The 20676-nt window shown below is 40.2% G+C and overlaps 1 protein-coding gene across 3 annotated transcripts; it reads left to right on the top strand.

The window, feature by feature from the left end:
• Positions 1-8153: 8153 nt before the first annotated feature.
• On the top strand, positions 8154-20332 carry KCTD18 (potassium channel tetramerization domain containing 18). 3 transcript variants are annotated; one of them, XM_032237375.1, is made up of 7 exons: positions 8154-8228; positions 11250-11453; positions 12925-13136; positions 14450-14643; positions 15908-16002; positions 18137-18239; positions 19616-20332. In XM_032237375.1, the coding sequence occupies exons 2-7, from the start codon at positions 11297-11299 to the stop codon at positions 20163-20165; spliced, it is 1311 nt and encodes a 436-aa protein (XP_032093266.1). In that variant the 5' UTR covers positions 8154-8228; positions 11250-11296; the 3' UTR covers positions 20166-20332. The 3 variants fall into 3 exon arrangements, with proteins under 3 accessions (XP_032093266.1, XP_032093257.1, XP_032093274.1); XM_032237366.1 differs by lacking the exon at positions 8154-8228 and adding an exon at positions 8568-8635; XM_032237383.1 differs by lacking the exon at positions 8154-8228 and adding an exon at positions 9261-9299.
• The last annotated feature ends 344 nt before the right edge of the window (positions 20333-20676 follow it).

Below are 20676 nucleotides of genomic sequence, written 5' to 3' on the forward strand. Positions count from 1 at the left end.
CTTCTCCAGGAGGGACTCAGGGCGGCGAACAACTCAGGGGGGAAAGGGGACATAAACACAGTACACATAATTAAAATACACGAAAATCACACAGCCATACCAGTCGAGAGGGGAGGGGAACTCATCAACCCCAGGCCTGCCGGCATAGCCAGGTTTTGACGGCTTTCCAGAAAGCCTGGAGAGAGGTGAGGGTCCGGATCTCTGCGGGGAGTTCATTCCAAAGGGCCGGAGCTGCTACAGAGAAGGCCCTCCCCCGGGTAGTAGCCAGATGGCATTGGCTGGTGGACGGAACCCGGAGGAGGCCGACCCTGTGAGATCTAACGGGTCTTTGGGAGGTAATTGGCAGCAGGTGGTCTCTCAAGTACCCAGGTCCAATACCATGAAGGGCTTTATAAGTTGCGACTAGCACTTTGAAGCGTATCCGGAGACCGATCGGTAGCCAGTGCAGCTCGCGGAGGATAGGTATAACGTGGGTGTACCGAGGTGCACCCACAATCACTCGCGCAGCTGCATTCTGGACGAGTTGAAGTCTCCGAATACTCTTCAAAGGCTGCCCCATGTAGAGAGCATTGCAGTAGTCCAGTCTTGAGGTCACAAGGGCGTGAGTGACTGTTGCGAGTGCCTCCCGGTTCAGTACTGTAGTTTGAATGATAGTGACATAACCATATATTTTTTCCTAAACTTACTATACTGTCATATTATTGGAGCGTAGAATACTAAAGTGAGAAATATTAAATAGTCAGACTTTACAGCTTAGGAAACCAAAATGAAGCCAGAGAATGACTTATCAATCAATGACTTTCTGCAATCAAATTATTTTTTCACTGCTAAAGCAGCAGTCTAACAACCAAAACGATGCATGGATATCACCAGATGGTGTGCACAGAAATCAAACTGACTACAATTGGTAGAAGTATATGGAAGAACCCGGTTATAATAGCAAAGTTATAGCCAGGGGCTGACTGTGGAACAGATCACAAATAACTCATATAAGTTGTAAGTTAAGCTAAAGTAGAACAACAAAACTAATCAATATTCATAGTATGATCTTGAGTATATCCCATCATTTTCAAACAGTACATGGGGAATTGCATTGAAATCCTGAACCTCACTGATAGGGAATCAGAGGACCTTTAGAATGAAATTGAAGTTGTTAAGGCTCAATGATGAAACAGAAGAAAGAATTTGGATGTTAGAATGGATGATAGAAATTGCCAAGAGAAAAGAAACTAAAGTCAAGAAAGAAATATCTCATGCAAGAATAAAGAATTTCAGGAAGCTGTTATATAAAAAAAGAAATATTACAATAACATATAAAGACATTGAAGATAGAAACAGACCAAAATCTACCTAACTCAGGAGATTCCAATCTTGAATTGGTACACTAAAGGATACCAGTGCATAGATATTATCTATGGTGTAACAGACTGGTTGCAAATCAACGAAGGAATGGGATAAAGCTGTATATTTATTTATTCAACTTATATGATGAATATATATTGAGGGAAGTTAGATTGGAACATGTGTGGTTTTAAAACGGCTAAGAAAAATCAATGACCTGTGCTATGCTGATGTCACTATTCTGATAGTTGTAATGCAGATTATTTGGGATTTCTAATATTTATTTACTGTACACAGAGTACAATAAAAATACAGGACTACATTTAGTACAAACTAATGACAAGTTCAACAACCAACTTTAGAACTGACAATGAAGATACTAAAGTGATATGCTGAACTATAATAAAGATTTGGTTTGATTTGACATTGAAGTGGGCCTTTTAAAAGATTATGTGTTTTAAGATCAACTATCAACAGTAAGAGAACCACAATCAAGAAATATATTGCATACTAGTAACTGATAGAGTAATTATAAAGAATTTAGAAAAGATATTTGGATCCATAAAGATTAGAATTGTGCAGGCAATGATTTTTCTTATGACCATAGAAGTTAAAGTAGGATTTGAAGAAGGCAGAAAGAGTGGTTTTCAACTTTCATGGTAATAAATATCATGGATAAAAATGAAAAGAAATGGATCACTGAACAAATTAATTCAGAGTTCTCACTGAAGGCATAAATCCTGGAGCACCGGGGAACTACCTGAGGTTTGGAAAAGAGCTGATATAGTTCCCTTTTTCAAAAAAAGGGAAAAAACAGACCCAGGAAACTACAGACCAATCAGCCTAACATCAATACCTGGGAAGATACTGGAAAAGATAATAAAAAACAGATCTGTGAACATCTAGAAACAAATGAAATTATAACTAGAAGCCAGCATGAGTTTGTTAAAAGCAGATAACGCCAAACCAGACTAAATTAGTAGACCAGTGAAATGCTGTGGACATGGTATACTTAGACAAAGCAGACCACAATTTATTTCTTGGTAAGCTAGAAAAAAGTGGGATAGGCAGCATCACCACCAGATGGATATGTAACTGGCTGACAAACCAGGAGAGAACTAAGCAGTAGGGTACCATAAGGTTCCGTCTTGGACCCAGTACTCTTCAGGATCTTTATAAATGACTTCGATGAGGGAATAGAACGGGAACTCATCCAATCTGCAGATAACTCTAAGCTGGCAGGAATAGCCAACACTCCAGAAGACAAGCTCAGGATCTAAAAAGGTTCTTGACAGACTTGAACAATGGGCCCTATCCAACAACATGAAATTTAATGTGAAGAAAAGCAAGATTTTACACCCAGACAGGAAAAGATTCAGATTCAGATTCAGATTTAGTTTATTTGTATGCCGCCCTTCTCCGGGAGGGACTCAGGGTGGCGAACAACTCCGAAGGGGAAAAAGGGGGACACAGAGACAATACACGTAATTAAAATACACAAAAAATCATACAGCCATACAAGTCGAGAGAGGAAGGGAACTCATCAACCCCAGGCCTGCCGGCACAGTCAGGTTTTGACGGTTTTCCGGAAGGCCTAGAGAGAGGTGAGGGTCCGAATCTCCACGGGGAGTTCATTCCAAAGGGCCGGAGCTGATACAGAGAAGGCCCTCCCCCGGGTAGTAGCCAGATGGCATTGGCTGGTGGACGGAACCCGGAGGAGGCCGACCCTGTGCGATCTAACAGGTCTATAGGAGGTAATTGGCAGCAGGCGGTCTCAGCCAAAGATACAAGTACAGATTAGGCAAAACCTGGCTCAAAAATAATAACTGTGACAGGGACCTTAAGAGTCTTAGCAGATGATCACTTGAATATGAGTCAACAGTGTGCGGCAGCAGTCAAAAAATAGCTAATACAATCCTTGGTTGTATAAAGAGAAGCACAGAATCAAAATCATATGAAGTATTAATACTGCTTTATAAATCCTTAGTAAGACCATACCTAGACTACTGCGTCCAGTTTTGGTCACATTACAAAAAAGATGTTAAGACTTTGGAAAAAGGCGCAAAGGACAGCAACTAAGATGATTAAAGGCCTTGAGGCAAAACATATGAAGAACAGTTGCAGGAATTGGGTATGGCTAGTCTAGACAAAAGAATTAGAGGTGGCATGATAGCAGTATTCCAGGGGTTGCCACAAAGATAGGGGCTCAACTTATTTTCCAAAGCACTAGCAGACAAGACAAGAAACAAGGGATGGAAACTAATCAAGGAGACAAGTAACCTGGAATTAAAGAGAAACCTCTTAACAGGGAGAACAATTAAGCAGCAGAACAGCTCGCTGTTGTAGATTACAGAAGTTGTAGGTTCTTCATCACTAGAGGTTCTTAAGAAAAGACTGGACAACACCTATCTCAAATGGTATAGGGTCTCCTGCTTGAGAGGGGGTTGGACTAGAAAGCCTTCAAGGCCCTTCCGGTTCCATTGTGATTGAACTGATTGAAATGACGAGGTTCACATTACCATATTTTGAACACATTGTATAACTATCTTGCTCTCTGGAGAAGTCTGTAAAGTTGGAAAAAAGGGAAAAAAGGAAATCAGAAGCCAGGAGGCTAGACTCAACAGCTGTGGCAAAGGGAACACTGATGGAAGATTTGAAGAGTAACTGTTTGTGGACCAATCATCTTAGAGAAAATCTATATGGTTGCTAACAGTCAGCATCGACTGATGGCACATAATCAAGGCAATCTGATAGATCCAACATCCCATTAGCTCTTAGTCTTGTTGTTTTTACTTTATTTTGCCTAAATATGTGTTGGTAACTAAATATATACTGCAGAAATTCAAAACTTTTTATTTTTGCAAGTATGAGTCTGATTACTTATAATTTAATTAGCACTTACTAGTTATCTTGGTTTTGGTTTTAAATGGAAGAGAAGCATTCAGCTTTTTAACTTGTAGAGCTCTATTTTTCTTCTTCATCACACGTTTTTTAATACCCCAATTTACATCATTTTCCATCTTTAATTTATTATCCTGAAGACCTAACAATGGATATCATGAAAAAAATATATTAACATTTGCATTTAAAATATTTTGAAGTGTGTAATGTGAGTTAGGGGACAAATTCCTTGTATGTCTAATCACATTTGGCCATATAAAGTATTTTATTCTATTTATCTCTATTATTCAGCCCAAATATATTCATGTTTCTAAATATGATAGTCACACCCCTAAGATCACTTTAACAATTCAGTCCAGTTATCCAATTTCAATGCATATTGTATTGAAAGTCAGTTCCTCAACAAAATTGCAAGATTTTCTATTTTTAAAATTATCTATGATGTTTACATAACATTTCTGTGTCTTTTAAAATTTAACATTGGTTTCAGGAACTCTATACTAGTTCTGGCAAACTAGTGTTCTCTCTTGATCACATGTTAATGGCATTACCAGAACAATTGTTTGTACTCTAAAATTTAAATTATTTAAATTCCAGTTTCTGGAAAAGGTAGTTTTTTTTACTTAAGCCAACAAGATCCCAATTTACTACTCAAATATATTGTACATGGTGGAAAATGTAGTAATCTGTCTAGATCACTAGCCTGTATATTATACCAGCCATGTTAGTCAAAAGACTTCAACTATTTTTTTACTTGAAAATACCAACATAAGATCTATTTTTCCTTGCTGAGTAGGGTGGGCTAATCCCAATGGAACAAGACGGTGCCTCCAATAACCTGGTCCTATGCCATGAAATGCAATAAAAGGCTCCTATGGGGGCAGCAAAATATTACAATGTATTTTCCTTCCATCTTCAGGACAGGAGAAAATGACTGGAGCTTCAAAGGGAAATCTCTGCATTGAGAGCAGTGGTGGGTTTCAAAAATTGTTGGAACCTACTCTGTGGGTGTGGCCTCCTTTGTGGGAGTGGCTTGCCACCCATGTGACCAAATGGGAGTGGCTTGCTGCCCATGTGGCCGGATATGAAATTATGAATTAGTACTTAGGTCGGTCCAAGTAGCTATTCAGAAATTCTAGCATTGAAGCATGCAAATCTTAAAGCTGTCACGTTATAAGATCCTTGCCAGTGGTGGGTTTCAAAATTTTTTGGAACCTCTTCTGTAGGTATGGCCTGCTTTCCGGGTCCACTGGTGGAACCTCTTCTAGCCGGTTTGGTAGATTTGACGAAGCGGTTCTACTGAATAGGTGCGAACTGGTAGGAACCCACCTCTGACTGAGAGGATTTTTGAGCTACTCTTAATTGTCTATGCTTTCAGAGTGCTCTTGGTTTCCTATCTTAACTGCTTTTTTCTGAGAAAAAAAATCTTGAAAAATTGCAAATGGAGGCACAAATGTTTAGACCCATGAATGATAAAAGCCTGCGCTGGAAACATCATTATCATTTGCATTCTTTTTCCACATGAGCATTAATTTCTATTTCTGAACTTTTAGCATTCAGATCACATTCTGGGAGTCATGACTCAAATTAAATGCCTTTATGGATTTTCCTCTTATTTATTAGTAACCACAAATAGATAATGGGAATAATCAAAACCTTTGTAAGAAACTGATGGAGATAATATTGTTTTTTGCAAAGAAAGCAATTTTGAAGAGTTGTGGGTATAAAAGTTCAGTAGCACATTGGGATATCAAAGGTAAAAAGTTGAAGACTGAGACTGCTATTCCGATAAGTGAACCAGCTTGGCGAAGCAAATTAGTTAACAGTTTTAACCACACAGTCTAGTCATATAGTGGAGAAATTAATCAATCGCTTGCTCAATATATTATGCTTATGATGCAAGGATTGTAAGGAAACAAGACATACAGGTTAATAAATAAAAAAGGGACAAAAGGTAGTATGGAAAAAGGGGAACTGGGCAAAAGGTGGGGAAACAGATTAAGCAGGGGGGAAATTCATGGAGAAACAGGTGTTCCGGGAGGATTGCAACCCTGTGGTTTTTGTCAAAGGGGACTCCAGGGAAGGATTTGTGGTTTGAGTGAAGGGAATAAAAAGCTGAAGAAATATGTTCCCCCGTGTGTGTACTTGCAAGAACGTATTTTACATGCAATAAATTACTTGCTGCTTCACTTTATGACCTTGAATTCCTGACTGGTGAGTCTGTTTCTCACGCCTTCAAGCCCTCTCCTTAGCCAAGCAAATGAAAGCGTGACCCGTCAAAACCGTGTTCCACAAAAGCGTGGTCGACGAAATCGCGTATGTGACGTCATCACAGTGCGACGAAAAAGATTGAAAAATTGAAATAAAAATTAAATTACAGCAAGCCGATTCACATAAAGGTAAGGGTTAGGTTTAGGGTTAGGGTTAGGTTAAGGGTTAGGGTTAGGTTTAGAGCGTTAGCGTTACGTTTAGCGTTAAGGGTTAGCGTTAGGTTTTTCGTTAGGTTAAGGGTTAGGTTTAGGGTTAGGTTAAGGGTTAGGTTTAGGGTTAGGTTTGGGGGGGTTAGGGTAAGATATTCGCTTTATTTTTACATTTTTCGATCTTTTTCGTCGCACTGTGATGACGTCACATACGCGCTTTCGTCGACCGCGCTTTTGTCTACCGCAGTTTTGTGGTGGAACCAATGAAAGAACTGCTAATAAGTGCGTTGATCAACCAAGTTTCATCTTCTGAATTCTAAGGAAAAAAATATATGCTGTGGTGTTTGCCAACATGCACAAACCTTGTTAGGGAACAGAAAACAAGTGTGGGAGGATTAGAAAAATTTTGGTATTAAATATTATGGATGTTTATCTAAAACAGGATATGAGGATTTAATGTTAATGGAGGGTTTTATAAATAAGAAAATGAAATGCCAGCATGTGGTTATGTATGGTATATTTTAGGATGAAGGACGTTTAAATAACTATAGTCAGGATAGGATGTATAGTCAGTGTAGGATGATTGGTATATTTTAGGATGAAGGACGTTTAAATAACTACAGTCAAATAAAAGTGGAGGCATGATGATGGTAATATAATAAATATTTTGAGTTAAGATATTTGAATTAATATGAATTATATTTGATGACGGTGGAAGAGATGCACAAGAGCCTTTTGTAACCCAGCTGATACACTTTCTGCAGTATGTAAAGGAGGAGGATCTGTATGTTTGTTTTGAAAATAAAAAAAAGAAAACAAATGGGGAAAAACGCTTAAATAACTATAGTCAAATAAAAGTGGAGGCATGATGATGGTAATATAACAAATATTTGAGTTAAGATATTTGAATTAATATGAATTAATATGAAGATATTTGAAGATATCAAAGATATTTGATATATGAAGATATTTGAATTAATATGAATTATATTTGATGACGGTGGAAGAGATGCACAAGAGCCTTTTGTAACCCAGCTGATACACTTTCTACAGTATGTAAAGGAGGAGGATTTGTATGTTTGTTTTGAAAATAAAAAAAGAAAACAAGTGGGGAAAAACGCTTTCATATTAAGAAAAGAAGAAAGTGATTCTCACCACTGACCGGGGGAGGGGGTGGGGGGAGAAGAGAACCATAACACGTCGTAATTTCTCACCCGGGAGACCTCAATAAATTATGCTTGTTTTTGTTTTCTTTTTTTTTTAAAAAGCTCGCAACTTCGACGCTCTCTCCAATTTAAGAGAAGGGATACGGCGCTCAAAACGGCAGAACCGTTTAATTGCGGCCTCGAGGATTCAGGCGCGCGCGGGCACTCAGCACCTTAAACCAGTGTTTCTCAACCGTGGCGACTTGAAAAGTCCTGTGGAACTTCAACTCCCAGAATCCCCCAGCACAGCTCTGCTGTGCTGGGGGATTCTGGGAGTTGAAGTCCACAGGACTTTCAAGTCGTTGAGAAGCACAACCGTTACGAACAACGGCTGGCGCGCGTGGACCCGCTTGATCATAAAGTACGGTGAAAGAGCGGTCGGCGGGCAGCTGGGGCGGGACTCGCTCGGCTAGTGTCTGCCATGACGGGGGAGGTCTTTGGACTTTCTAGACGACCCCCCCCCCCCCTATTCTTGCCCTGTCATCCTCCTCATGCTTGCCTCGACGCGCGAGGGGCCTCACGGAGGGAGGGACACTTTTTCCCCACAAGTGGTTTCTTGTCGTCCTATAATTGCATCCATGGATTTTTTTTGATCCGGGGGATGCTTTAAGAGCGGGCGCTTCCCGCTGCCCCCCTTCCCCCCCATCCAGTCCTCGCATGACTCTTCTTCCGCCTCCGTCCTTTCCGCCGGATATGGAGATGGGAAAGGTAGGCGGGGTTTTGAGTGCCACTCCCGAACATTTCCGGGCGGAACTTCGGACTAGGAAGGTAATGGACCGCGGAGCGTTTCTTGGGGCTTCGCCTCGCTCGGATCCCCTTCTTATGCCGTTACAGCGAAGCCCTTGTGCTCGCGGCTTCCTCGTCCTCCTCCTCCTCCTCCTCCTCCTCCTCCTGCAGTCGCTGCTGTTTTGGGGCTGTAGAAGAAGGAAGGGGAGCGGCTTGGGTTTCTTTCCCCCCTCCCTCCCTCCTGCCCGGATGCTGCGTTGCCTGTCCCATGGCAACGCATAATGTCTTCTTTTATTTTTTTTAATTGAAAATTTTGAAGAAAAAAAAACTTTTACAAATGTTTACCTCCCCCCCCCTACCCTCCCCACCTAACCCCCCCCCCGGCTTCCCCCCCCCGGCTTCCCAGAACCAATAAATCTTTAACAAAGATATTCTAAGATAAACTTTAAAAAAAAAGTTAGTATCATCTTTCATTTGAGCTTTAACTCCTCTTTGCTAGGCTAGCTCTAAACAGATCATATCATTCCTTGTTTCTTCAGGCATAAGCTATCTGGAATAGCAATAGCAGTTAGACTTATATACCGCTTCATAGGGCTTTCAGCCCTCTCTAAGCGGTTTACAGAGTCAGCATATTGCCCCCAACAACAATCCGGGTCCTCATTTCACCCACCTCGGAAGGATGGAAGGCTGAGTCAACCCTGAGCTGGTGAGATTTGAACCGCCGAACTGCAGATAGCAGTCAGCTGAAGTGGCCTGCAGTGTCCCATATTTATTTTGAGTATAGTCAATCCATCTTCTCCACTCCAGTTTATATCTCTCATTTGAGTGGTTCTTGAGTGCTGATATTTTAGCCATTTCTGCTAAGTTTGTGACTTTTAATGTCCATTCTTGAATAGTAGGCAAATCTTCCTTCTTCCAGTATTGCGCCACCAGCAGTCTTGCTGCGGTTATTAAATGCAAAATCAGGTTAATCTCTACAACTGTACAGTCAGTAATTATACCTAACAAAAATAACTTGAGGGGTAAACTTTATCCTTTTTTAAATAACATTTTGCATAATCCACCATATTTTTATCCAAAATACTTTAACCTTTTTACAAGTCCACCATATATGATAGTATGTAGCATCAGCACAATCACATCTCCAGCATTTAGGTTGTAAATTCGGATACATAAGAGGCCAGTGCCTAATGTCTTCTTAAAGAGGAGGCAGATTGATTGATTTAGCAGAGAAGGCAGGATTCCTTCAAATAAGATTGCAAAAATCTGGTCAACCACCAGATAGGAGACAGAGCTTATTTGGACAATTTCATTGGACCAAGACATTCTTTTCCATTAATAGTTCTCTTGTGTTTTCTCATGGCACAGTGTATTTGGAACAAGGAATAGGAGCCCATATATTGAAGTGCTTTACTCATCAATATGTTTTATTATTATTTGCTAAACAACTTTATATAAACCAGGCTGTTTTAATGGACTCAATGTATTTGTCTAGAAAAAGTCATAGAGCATGTGTGCATTTATTTGATTTATAACCCACAGTTGCACAGCAGCTCAAGGTGCCTAGAGGCTGGCTCCTATTTTCCACCACAATGGCAATCCTACAAGGTCTCCAAAGCTTGGGTAATCCCTTCTGAAAAGAGGTTCTAATAAAAACATATGTTACTCTTGGCATTGAGCATTTTGATGAAAAGTATATACTTTATGTCCAGAATTGCAAACCTATGGCATGTGTGCCACAGGTGGCACACAGAATCCTCTCTGCGGGCATGTGAGCCGTCGTCCCAGCTCAATTCTGCTGCGCATGCGCTTACACCTCCGCTGGCCAGCTGGTTTTCAGGTCTCTGCAGTGCATGCATGGGGTTGGGTCGCACTTGGGGGGTTGCTCATGCATGTGGGGGGGTCATGCATGCATGCGTCGGGTGGGGTGCACATGGAGGTTGTCACGCATGCACGCAAGGGGGTGGAGCGCGGGAGGGGTCACACATGCATTGCATTATGAGTGTTTGTGTGTGTGCCGCACACACTTTTGTGTGTGTACTTTCAGCACTCGGTGCGAAAAAGGTTAGCCATCACTGCTTTATGCTATGGTTAATCATTTTATTATTTTACTAGGTCTAGAAATGCCTGAGGACATGGTCTACTCTAGCTCCAAATAGGCCTTTCCTAGTGTAGGAAACATTACTTTCCCAACGTACAGTATTTCTACTACTGTGACCAAGTTTCTTGGGATTAATGTTAAATAAGAATAGTTGGATTTTCATTTATAGATAACATTTGCTTTCGCTGTAATGGTTGAGAAAAAGCCACCTAGAAACAAGGCATTTGTAAATTATCTAATATTGGGATGCTCTCCAGATGTGTCAGAACTGCCACTCACAACATTCCAGCCACCATGACCGAGGAATGAGAATTATAGCAATTGAATCTCCAACAATTTTAAGAATGCTTGGTTAGAAGTGTGACCTAACATGTGCATTCTCATGATGGTGTGGATCTTAAGCATTTAAGAGATTTCTACTAATTGTCCAAAGGATTGAGCTGAAACATCAGCACAACATTTAAGTCATTTAACTATTATTTTTGAGTGATAATGCTATCAGAATGCTAATTTTCTTAATCTTCTAAATTCAATTTTATATAAAATCTATTTCAGGTGTCAAAACACATAATCGAATCAACAATATTAGCTGACAGCAAGTGATGGATGACAGCAAGTCTGAAACGATGGTAGATATTATTCGACTTAACGTTGGAGGCTTTATGTATACCGCTAGACGTGAATCTTTATGCCGTTTTAAAGATTCGATGTTAGCAGCCATGTTCAGTGGAAGATTTCCTTTAAAAATGGATAATTCAGGTAAAAAGATTCCTAAATTATAACTAGCTAACACTTCAAAAGGGGAACAAATGCATTTCTGTGTTTACCATAAGATAACTTGGTTGTAGACTTCTTTGCCTTATTTTTCCTATGAGCTTCACTACAACCTCGTGATTTCTTCCTTCTGCATCAGTTCATTCTTAGTGCAGCCCTCATTCTGCAGATCTGTACCATTTCATTCTACATAGAAATAAGTGTCCTGAGTTCAGTGGTGGGTTTCAAATATTGTTCGAACCTACTCTGTGGGTGTGGCCTCCTTTGTGGGAGTGGCTTGCCCATGTGACCAGATGGGAGTGGCTTGCTGCCCATGTGACCAGATATGAAGATGCCGACGACACTTGTCAGAACGACCTTAACTTACCTCACACACAGCACTGGCATGCATAAGAATAGGATGTAAACTTGTTTTTTAAAAGGCATCTTTGGTTTGCATTAAAACAACTTCAACACATGCAACGCAATGTTCTGATTGCACCACAAACACAGTGGTCATCCTTACCTTTCACAGAGGCACTGAGTTTTAAAAATATGAGCATGATAGTGCAGAATAATCATATCCAAGGACCAGTGGTGGGTTTCAAAAATTTTTGGAGCCTCTTCTGTAGGTGTGGCCTGCTTTCCGGGTCCACTGGTGGAACCTCTTCTGACCGGTTCAGTAGATTTGACGAACTGGTTCTATCAAATAGGTGCGAACTGGTAGGAACCCACCTCTGCCTGAGTTAAAGCCCAATGCACAGTTGGGGATATGATTAGAGTTGAAGGGGAAATATTTCATCAGTTTTTTGTTAGTATTTAATGGTTGGAACATTTTGTGGCGCCGAGGTGGCGCAGTGGTTAGAGTGCAGCACTGCAGGCTACTTCAGCTGACTGCAGTTCTGCAGTTCTGTTCAAATCTCACCGGCTCAGGGTTGACTCAGCCTTCCATCCTTCTGAGGTGGGTAAAATGAGGACCCGGATTGTTGTTGGGGGCAATATGCTGACTCTGTAAACTGCTTAGAGAGGGCTGAAAGCCCTATGAAGCGGTATATAAGTCTAACTGCTATTGCTATTGCTATTCAGGGCCATGTACAAGCTCCTGAAAGAAATAGATATATTTTTGAAGTAAACTCTCTTAAACAAATAAAGTCTTTGGTCAAGGACAGTTCAAACCTCAGCTACATATATTCTCTTCTATTAATATGATATGATGTTGGAAAATATACCTTCTGACTATGGTAGGTGTTCAAATTTGACAGAATTGAACAATGCTTTCTATGTAAACAGTAGCAAACTAGAATGGCTTATGCATTAATCTAGTACAATGTGTTGAACTATGTCCAACTTGGTTAATACAAATTAAAAGTTTAATTGTATTTTCTTGTTTGTTAACACAGATTTACTGGGCAATATAATATACTATAGTAATGGAGGTATACAATGTATCTGTACATTTTTTTGTATCTGTTTTCAGGAGCATGTCTTATTGATCGTGATGGCAATCTTTTTAAATACCTCTTAAATTATCTTCATGGAGAAGTTTGGATTCCTGAAAATGAGGAAACACGAATTGCATTACAAGAAGAAGCTGATTATTTTGGCATCCCTTACCCTTACAGTCTTGTTGACCATCTAGCTAATGAAATGGAGACATACTGTTTTAAAACAAATGTAGAACTTAAGAAGGTCAGAATTTTCCTATGTTCTTAAATTATTCTGCAATATATATTCAAAATTTGGTGAAGGACAAGTAATGCATATTTCTCAGCTGGAAAATAACTTTTACCCTTTTATTTGGGCTTATTCCACAAACCATTTTGTCTAGGATGGGCTGGCAGTGAAAAACGTTTTTTAAAAAAAGTTAGTCGTGTGTGTGTGCATGTGTGTGTGTGAGAATACATGTGAATAAATATTTATTTATTATTGGTAGGACTAAAGAAAATATTTGCAGTGTAATGTGCCAATCCTCACAATCCAATTGTAAGACATTTTTCATGCACTTATATGCAAGTTTTTATGCATACATTAAAGCATAGCCCTTCACTAATTGTAAACACAATTCAGCAATCCATTTCAATATTACTTTATTTTTTCTTAACATACTTTTAATAAAAATCTGTTTAAAATATTGTTAAGCTGTTTTTCAGAGTAGAAGTGGTAAGACTGCAGATATCAGGGTTTTTACTATTGGCAAAATACTATGACTTCAATTATTATTATTATTATTATTATACAATTGTATCACAGCGGCCAGTTGTTTCGCCGGATTTGGCATTGGTTACTAGTCGGGCCCCACCCAGGGGCCTAGGACGTTGTAACGTATTTTCGTAATATGCGTGCAGATCCAAGCAGTGCAGCTTTTTGCATTTGACTGATAGTGATTTTGTCAATTTTTAACTGTTTTAAATGTTGTTGTTGTTGTTATTATTATTATTATTATTATTATTATTATTATTTTATTAGGTTTGTATGCCGCCCTATTCCCGAGAGACTCAGGGAGGGGATACAAAAAAATAAAATAAAAAACAGCAATTTAAAATTCTACAACAGCCGTAACCTCGAATGGGGCTGGATAGTTCAACAGCCCCAGGCCTGCTGGAACAGCCAGGTCTTAACTGCTTTGCGGAAGGCCGGAAGGGTAGTAAGGGTCCGGATCACCACGGGGAGATCGTTCCAGAGGGCCGGAGCAGCTACAGAGAAGGCCCTCCCCCGAGGGGTCGCCAGCCGACATTGACCGGCAGATGGAATTCGGAGGAGGCCTAGTCTGTGCGATCTGATAGGTTTTGGGGAGGTGACTGGCAGGAGGCGGTCTCAATTCAATTGACATTGAATTGATTCAATGTCAATTCATTGACATTGAATTCTGTCAATGTAATCAATGGGATTACATGGACAGAATTCAATATTTTGGATACTTTTTAATAACTCAAATTATGTAAACTATATTAAATAACCAGATTGTTTGATTGAATATATGTGTTGGTATATTCCTTTTCTAGGCACTTGTAGGTTTTTGTGACTCTTATGGCTTAATCTGCACTAAACCAACAGTTTGGGTCTTGCATTACCTCAACACTTCTGGTGCCAGCTGTGAGAGTAGAGTAATTGGAATATATGCGACAAAAGCAGATGGAATAACTGCAGTTGAAAAGGAACTAGGAGGACGAATAAATAGTAAAAATATTTACAAAAGGTGAGATGTTTCTCAGTCAGGTGATTATATATATATTAACATACGATTATAAATGAATTTATATAACTCATTATGCAATTTCTGTTTAGAGAAAACAAATGGCAGATATGCTCCAGATGCTTTAGACTTCAGTATTACTCATTCCTTGTCCTGTGAACAGTGACATACAGCTACCACGAAGTTAGGTTCCTACTATTGTGCTCAACAATAGGGACAGTTTTCTAAACATAAGCAAATCTTTCATTGTGTCATTCCTTTTGAGATTTGCTTATCTACCCAAATTGGTTAAGATTGCAGTCTTATATTTAGTCACAATAATATAATCCCATGAAATGTAATAAAATAGAAATTACTTTTGGGTAGAAGAATATACTGTCTTAATATTACTTAGAGTAACATTGAAGTTTTAATATTAAGACTCTCCAATTACGTTTCTATATTGGTGTATTAACATCTGCTAGAAGATGCCTGCAGATATTCAGTTTCTCTGCTCTGGAATATTTGAGTACATCTGATACAGTTTTGAAGGGTATATAGGAAAAGGAGAGCAAGAGAAAATCCAGTAATGGAACTATATTTCTACTTCTGTTATGTCTGTGTAGTACTGTACACAGACTGTTGCTAATAATTGTTATTAATAAAACTAAGAGCCGAGGGCAGTGGTTAGGGTGCAGTACTGCAGGCCACTTCAGCTGACTATTATCTGCAGTTCAGCGGTTCAAATCTCACCGGCTCAAGGTTGACTCAGCCTTCCAGCCTTTCTGAGGTGGGTGAAATGAGGACCCAGACTGTGGAGGCGATATGCTGACTCTGTAAACCGCTTAGAGAGGCCTGAAAGCCCTATGAAGCGGTATATAAGTCTAACTGCTATTGCTATTGCTATAAACCTGGTATATTTAGACATATATTGGCCAGAAAATTCAATAAACAGTAATTCAGTCAAATGTAATCAATTCATTGGTTTTGGGGTAGTTACTCTTGCTGTCCATTCAGTTTGCTTATCTGGATACCTAGATGGAATTATTATGTAAAAATAACTAGGCAAGTAAGAATGATGCATTTAGTCTTACAAATCATGTTATCAACATTCAGCAATGAAGACAGTGTAATCTAGTGCTGGTGCTTGGCTGAATAAAATAATTCACTTAAACACATAATTGTGCCTTATTATGCTATGTTGCTTTCTTTCAACCATTTCTGTTTCTTGGGTAAGAAAAAGTAACATTAGCAAAAACAATGTCTTTTTCTACATTTTTTTTTCTAGAGAGGCTGGAAACAACATCCAGTACATTTGGAGTTACTATTCAGTAACAGAACTGAAGAAGATAATGGATGCATTTGAGGCTTGGGAAGGAAGAGGTATGTGTATGTGTGTGTATGTGTGTGTATGTGTATTTATATTTGAAGATGGGATTTTATAAAAATATAATTATGGTTGGGGGGCTTGAAGGTTAACCAGGCTATTTTTTCATTTATTTTTTATTCATTTTATTCATTCAGCAACATAAGAAAAAGGGAATAACTGGCTCTTAATGAAACAAAACCAGAATCTTGGGCATTATTATTACTCAGGCTCAATCTATTATTTCACTATAGTAAAAAGGTAACCAGCAATTGTGAAATTCAAGAAATACCATTTCAAATATCATTTATTGGGTTCATGCTATCATGTGCTGGCATGATAGTTTATCCATTTATCCATATCATCCATGATATCCATTTCTGACAGAACAAGTATTGTGAATTTTGAAAACATGCACGTACTACCCTGTTCTGATCCCCCTCATTCCACACCAAAGCACACTCTGAGCCAGAGATAAATTACAGCATTTAATTAACAGACAGACAGGTCCTTGGCAGCAACCCAGCACAGACTAGCTCGGGCAGCAATAAACACAGATAAGGTTTGGCAGCAATCCAGCCTGCCAAGCTCACACAAAGTTCTCCGACATTTGATTCTGTGTTGATTTCTGCAAAGAGGGGCGTGTGCACAAGTAGCCTTTATATAGTCTGGAGAGGAGCCTAATAACTACCAGCTGAGTGCAATTACCTCCTGTAGCTGCGCAACTGTTCCTGACGCCTATTAGCTCTTCGATGGTGTGCATCCAGGAACAACTTACTACTGGCCTCTGGCTCACTCTCCCTTGTCTCCCCCACTGGTCCAAGGCTCAGGTGCCTCCTGGTGGCCAACCAGCCTCTCTGCGCCCTGCTCAGAGTCGGAACCCTGTCCAGGGTCCTCCACATCCTCAAGAGCCGACTCCCCTTGCTGTCGGAGTCTGGTGGCAGCTCCACCGACTCCTGCTGGGCCACAACACTTCCCTAAAGAAGTCAGTTAAGTATAACAGCCATTATTTTGTTCCTTTTTAAGAAACATATTACTATTTCAAGCAAGTGCCTGAAATTGAGAAAAATAACAAATTATAAAAAGGTAAATAATATTATAAATTAGAAAGTAGGAGTTGTATCCTGCAATCTCTCCCTCCCCCCACATATCAAGATCTGGCTATCCCGTCAGGCCTGGGGATAAGATCCTAATCTCGCCCCGCCCGAATGTCGAATGAATGTTGTGTTTTATTGGTTATTTTCCTTTATTCACATTTTCTTTTGTGTCCTGTCTTACACTCCCCTCCTATGAAATGTAAGCCGCCCTGAGTCCCTGTAGGGAAAAGGGCGGCCTATAAATGTCAATAAAATGAAATGAAAAAATATAAACAGAACAAGTACAGCAGGTTGAAAATCTTCCAAATGTTGGGAGGTATGCGGTAAAAGCATACTCAAATTGCTCCTGGTCTGTGGCCCATTGGGAACTGGGCTGCGGAAGTGGCAAGCGAGCATGCAAAGCTCCATTTGTGCACATGAAACCATCCTTTTCCCTGGTGTTGCTGCCGGCTGCAGGTCCAGAGCTGGAAAGGTTGGGGGCCATTGAGTAAAAGGATGAAGAGAGGGAACAAGATTTCATATTTTTATGTCAGCGACTTCACTTACCTAATGCTGGATGTAGTTCACTTTTGTACGTAGAAAAAGATATTCAGAACATTGCTCTTTAATTGTGGGGGTTCACCGACAAATGCGCGCCCGACAAAAGCGCGCCAACAAAACCACGGCGAGAAAACAGCGAGGTCGAAAGCGCGCCCACAACAGCGCGCCCACAACAGCGCTCCGACAAAAGCGCACCATCAACAAACAACTTGAAAGCAAGGTAATAACCCTAACCCTAACCCTTACCTTAACCCTAATCGCGCTTTTGTCGGCGCGCTGTTGTGGGCATGATTTCGACCTCGCTGTTTCCTCGTTGCGGTTTTGTCGGCGCGCTTTATTCGTGTGCGCATTTGTCGGGTCACGAATTGTGGGAACACACAGAGAGATTCTTGTAATGAAGGTATGTTTCCAGTTGCATTAACACATTCCTCATTGCATATCAGTAAATTTCAGGTAGAAGTTACCAAATATATGCATCTTGAATATTGTGAAATGATGTGTTTGAACTTACAAGGTGCCAGCTACTGGCGAGTACCACAGGAGCTGATGGAGTGTTGGACTCTTGAGGAGCATTCTTTGAAAGGAAGCCTTCAGAATATGTCTCCCGTACGTAAACGGTAGGTATGGTGGTTCATTTGCCTGTTTTTAGCCTTTACATAATAAAGAATAAAAGTTATATTTGCACTCAAGTTTTTGTATTCAGTATCTTTCGATAGAAGAATCATGTGTATTACCATGTGATATGCAGTTAGTATGTTATAGAAGGTTCAGTAAACCCTCCTGCTTTCACTATGTTAAACAATATATTACAGAATACTAGGGTTGTGTATCTGTTTTGAAATTTATTAGGAAGAAATGTTTTAGACCTTGTGCAACTCATTTCATAGTGCAACTTTTTTCTCAACTCCATTCCAACCTGAAATAAAGTGTTTTTGCTTTAAGAATCGCATTTAATTCATTAATTCAATTTGAATAGCCTATCTCAACAAGTAATTCTTGGCAGTGAACAATCTTGAACCAATTTTCAATGAAGGCATTTCTTAAAACAGCAATAACTTTTTTTCACTCATTTTGGAAATTTCTTTAATGAGTATTCTTCTCCTGCTCCTCCTCCTCTCACAAAAATCCATGTGTTATTCTCTTTACTATGAAATAAAGTGCAAAGCCCATTTTGTAATAATAATGACTATAAGAAAATATACTTTAAAATATGATGTAGTTATATTTGGTACTAAATAAGAAGATATTTTTCTATTGTTTGTACCAAATACAAAGGATTATTAGTATCAACGTGTTTTCCTAGTTTCTCATCCTTGATGTTTGAAATTTTTGATATATGTGTATATAGCTTTTAAGACAGATATTATCTATACCGTGTACGGGTTCTGGGAAGTCGGGGGGGGGGAAGAGGAGGGGGATCGGGGGGGAGGGTGGAGGGAGGGAGGGATATATATTAGGCTAGACACGATGTGTTAGATCTCAATGCAATGTGACTTCACATGTATACTGTTTTTCTCTAATTTTTCTTTAAAAATAGGATAAGCCAAATACATTAACATATAGTGGAGGAGGGGAGGAGGAGTAGGAAAGAAGAAAAATGGGTAGAGAGGGATGGGAGAGAGGGTGGGGGGGAGGTGAAAAAGAAGGGGGGAGTGGATCTGGAGAGAGGAGTGGTAGAGGGCGAGGGGAAGTAGGGTAGAGGGGGATGATGGAGGGAAGATAGAAAGTTGGAGGGTGGTGGAAGAAAAAGGTGTATGGAGAATGGAAGAGGTATATTGGGCTTTTATTTTCTGGGGCATTGTCGACAAGAGGAATTGATGCAATTATTGTTTAATACTGTATGGTGTATACATGTGAGTGTATGAAAATGAAAATAAAATATACTAAAACAAAACAAAAACAAAAAAAAGGCAGATATTAGAGTAAAAATAATTTTTGCATATGTTGAATATTATACTTCTGTCTTTACTGGACTTAAGAATTTTTTTTCCAGGCGAATAATTGGTTCTCTTGATGGGGAAGAAGAAACTCAGCAGAATAGCAGAATAGCTTGGAAGCCAGTTCAATTCTCTGGCCCCTCCACAAGTACCCACATCAAAGTTAAGAACTCAGCTTCTCTAAAGATAGCAGCATCTTCTCATGCCCAAACAGCTCTGAAGTGTCCTACCAGAGAGACCTCTTTAACAAGCAAAAAGATTTTCAGAACTCTTCATGCAAGGACAGTATCATTGACTAAAAATTCTCAGACCTCTCTTAGAAACGCTGACCAGGGGGAAGTTGGCCAAATGATCCCCAAGTCTCCCTCATCCAGAAAGTTTGCAACCGGCCGGGTGATAAAACTGAAGCGGACTCCACTCTGTAATGAATCACAGACTCCACATTCTTCAACAGTTGTGAAGAAAGCTAAAGAGCAATTTCCATCTGCTGCAGTTACTGAGACTTCTACATGTCACTCGTTAAACGGTGAGGATTCGGGCCTTTCCCTGAAGTGCACTAGCATCAGAGATGGTCTGCAGAATAGCCAGCTGAGTGGCGATGTGTGACACTAGTCTTCAAGGTCATTCTTTTTTTTAAACTTCAGAAACTTTTACCACCCGAGAGTACAAAACAATCCCAGGTTGCACAAAAACAACCTCTACAATGTGCTCTACATGGGGCTGCCCTTGAAGAGTGTTCGAAGACTTCAGCTAGTCCAGAATGCAGCCGTGCAAGCGATCGTGGGTGCACCCAGGTACACCCACATTACACCTATCCTCCGCGAGCTGCACTGGCTACCTATTAGTCTCCGGACTCGCTTCAAGGTGCTAGTTGTTACTTATAAAGCCCTACATGGCATCGGACCTGGGTACCTGAGAGACCGCCTCCTGCCAATTACCTCCCAAAGACCGATCAGATCGCACAGACTAGGCCTCCTCCGGATCCCATCTGCCAGCCAATGTCGGCTGGCGACTCCCCGGGGGACAGCCTTCTCTGTTGCAGCTCCAGCCCTCTGGAACGAGCTCCCCGTGGAGATCCGGACCCTTACTACTCTCCCGGCCTTCCGCAAAGCCACGA

Source organism: Thamnophis elegans, chromosome 1 (genome assembly GCF_009769535.1).
Source record: "Thamnophis elegans isolate rThaEle1 chromosome 1, rThaEle1.pri, whole genome shotgun sequence".
Taxonomy (NCBI): Eukaryota; Metazoa; Chordata; class Lepidosauria; order Squamata; family Colubridae; genus Thamnophis; species Thamnophis elegans.

Bases quoted from the DNA above. Each gene is read 5' to 3' on its own strand.
- KCTD18 (XM_032237375.1), top strand. From the start codon at position 11,297: ATGGATGACAGCAAGTCTGAAACGATGGTAGATATTATTCGACTTAAC. The intron at 13,137-14,449 runs GTCAGAATTTTC...TTCCTTTTCTAG, and splicing joins CAAATGTAGAACTTAAGAAG to GCACTTGTAGGTTTTTGTGA. The intron at 18,240-19,615 runs GTAGGTATGGTG...TTTTTTTTCCAG, and splicing joins ATGTCTCCCGTACGTAAACG to GCGAATAATTGGTTCTCTTG.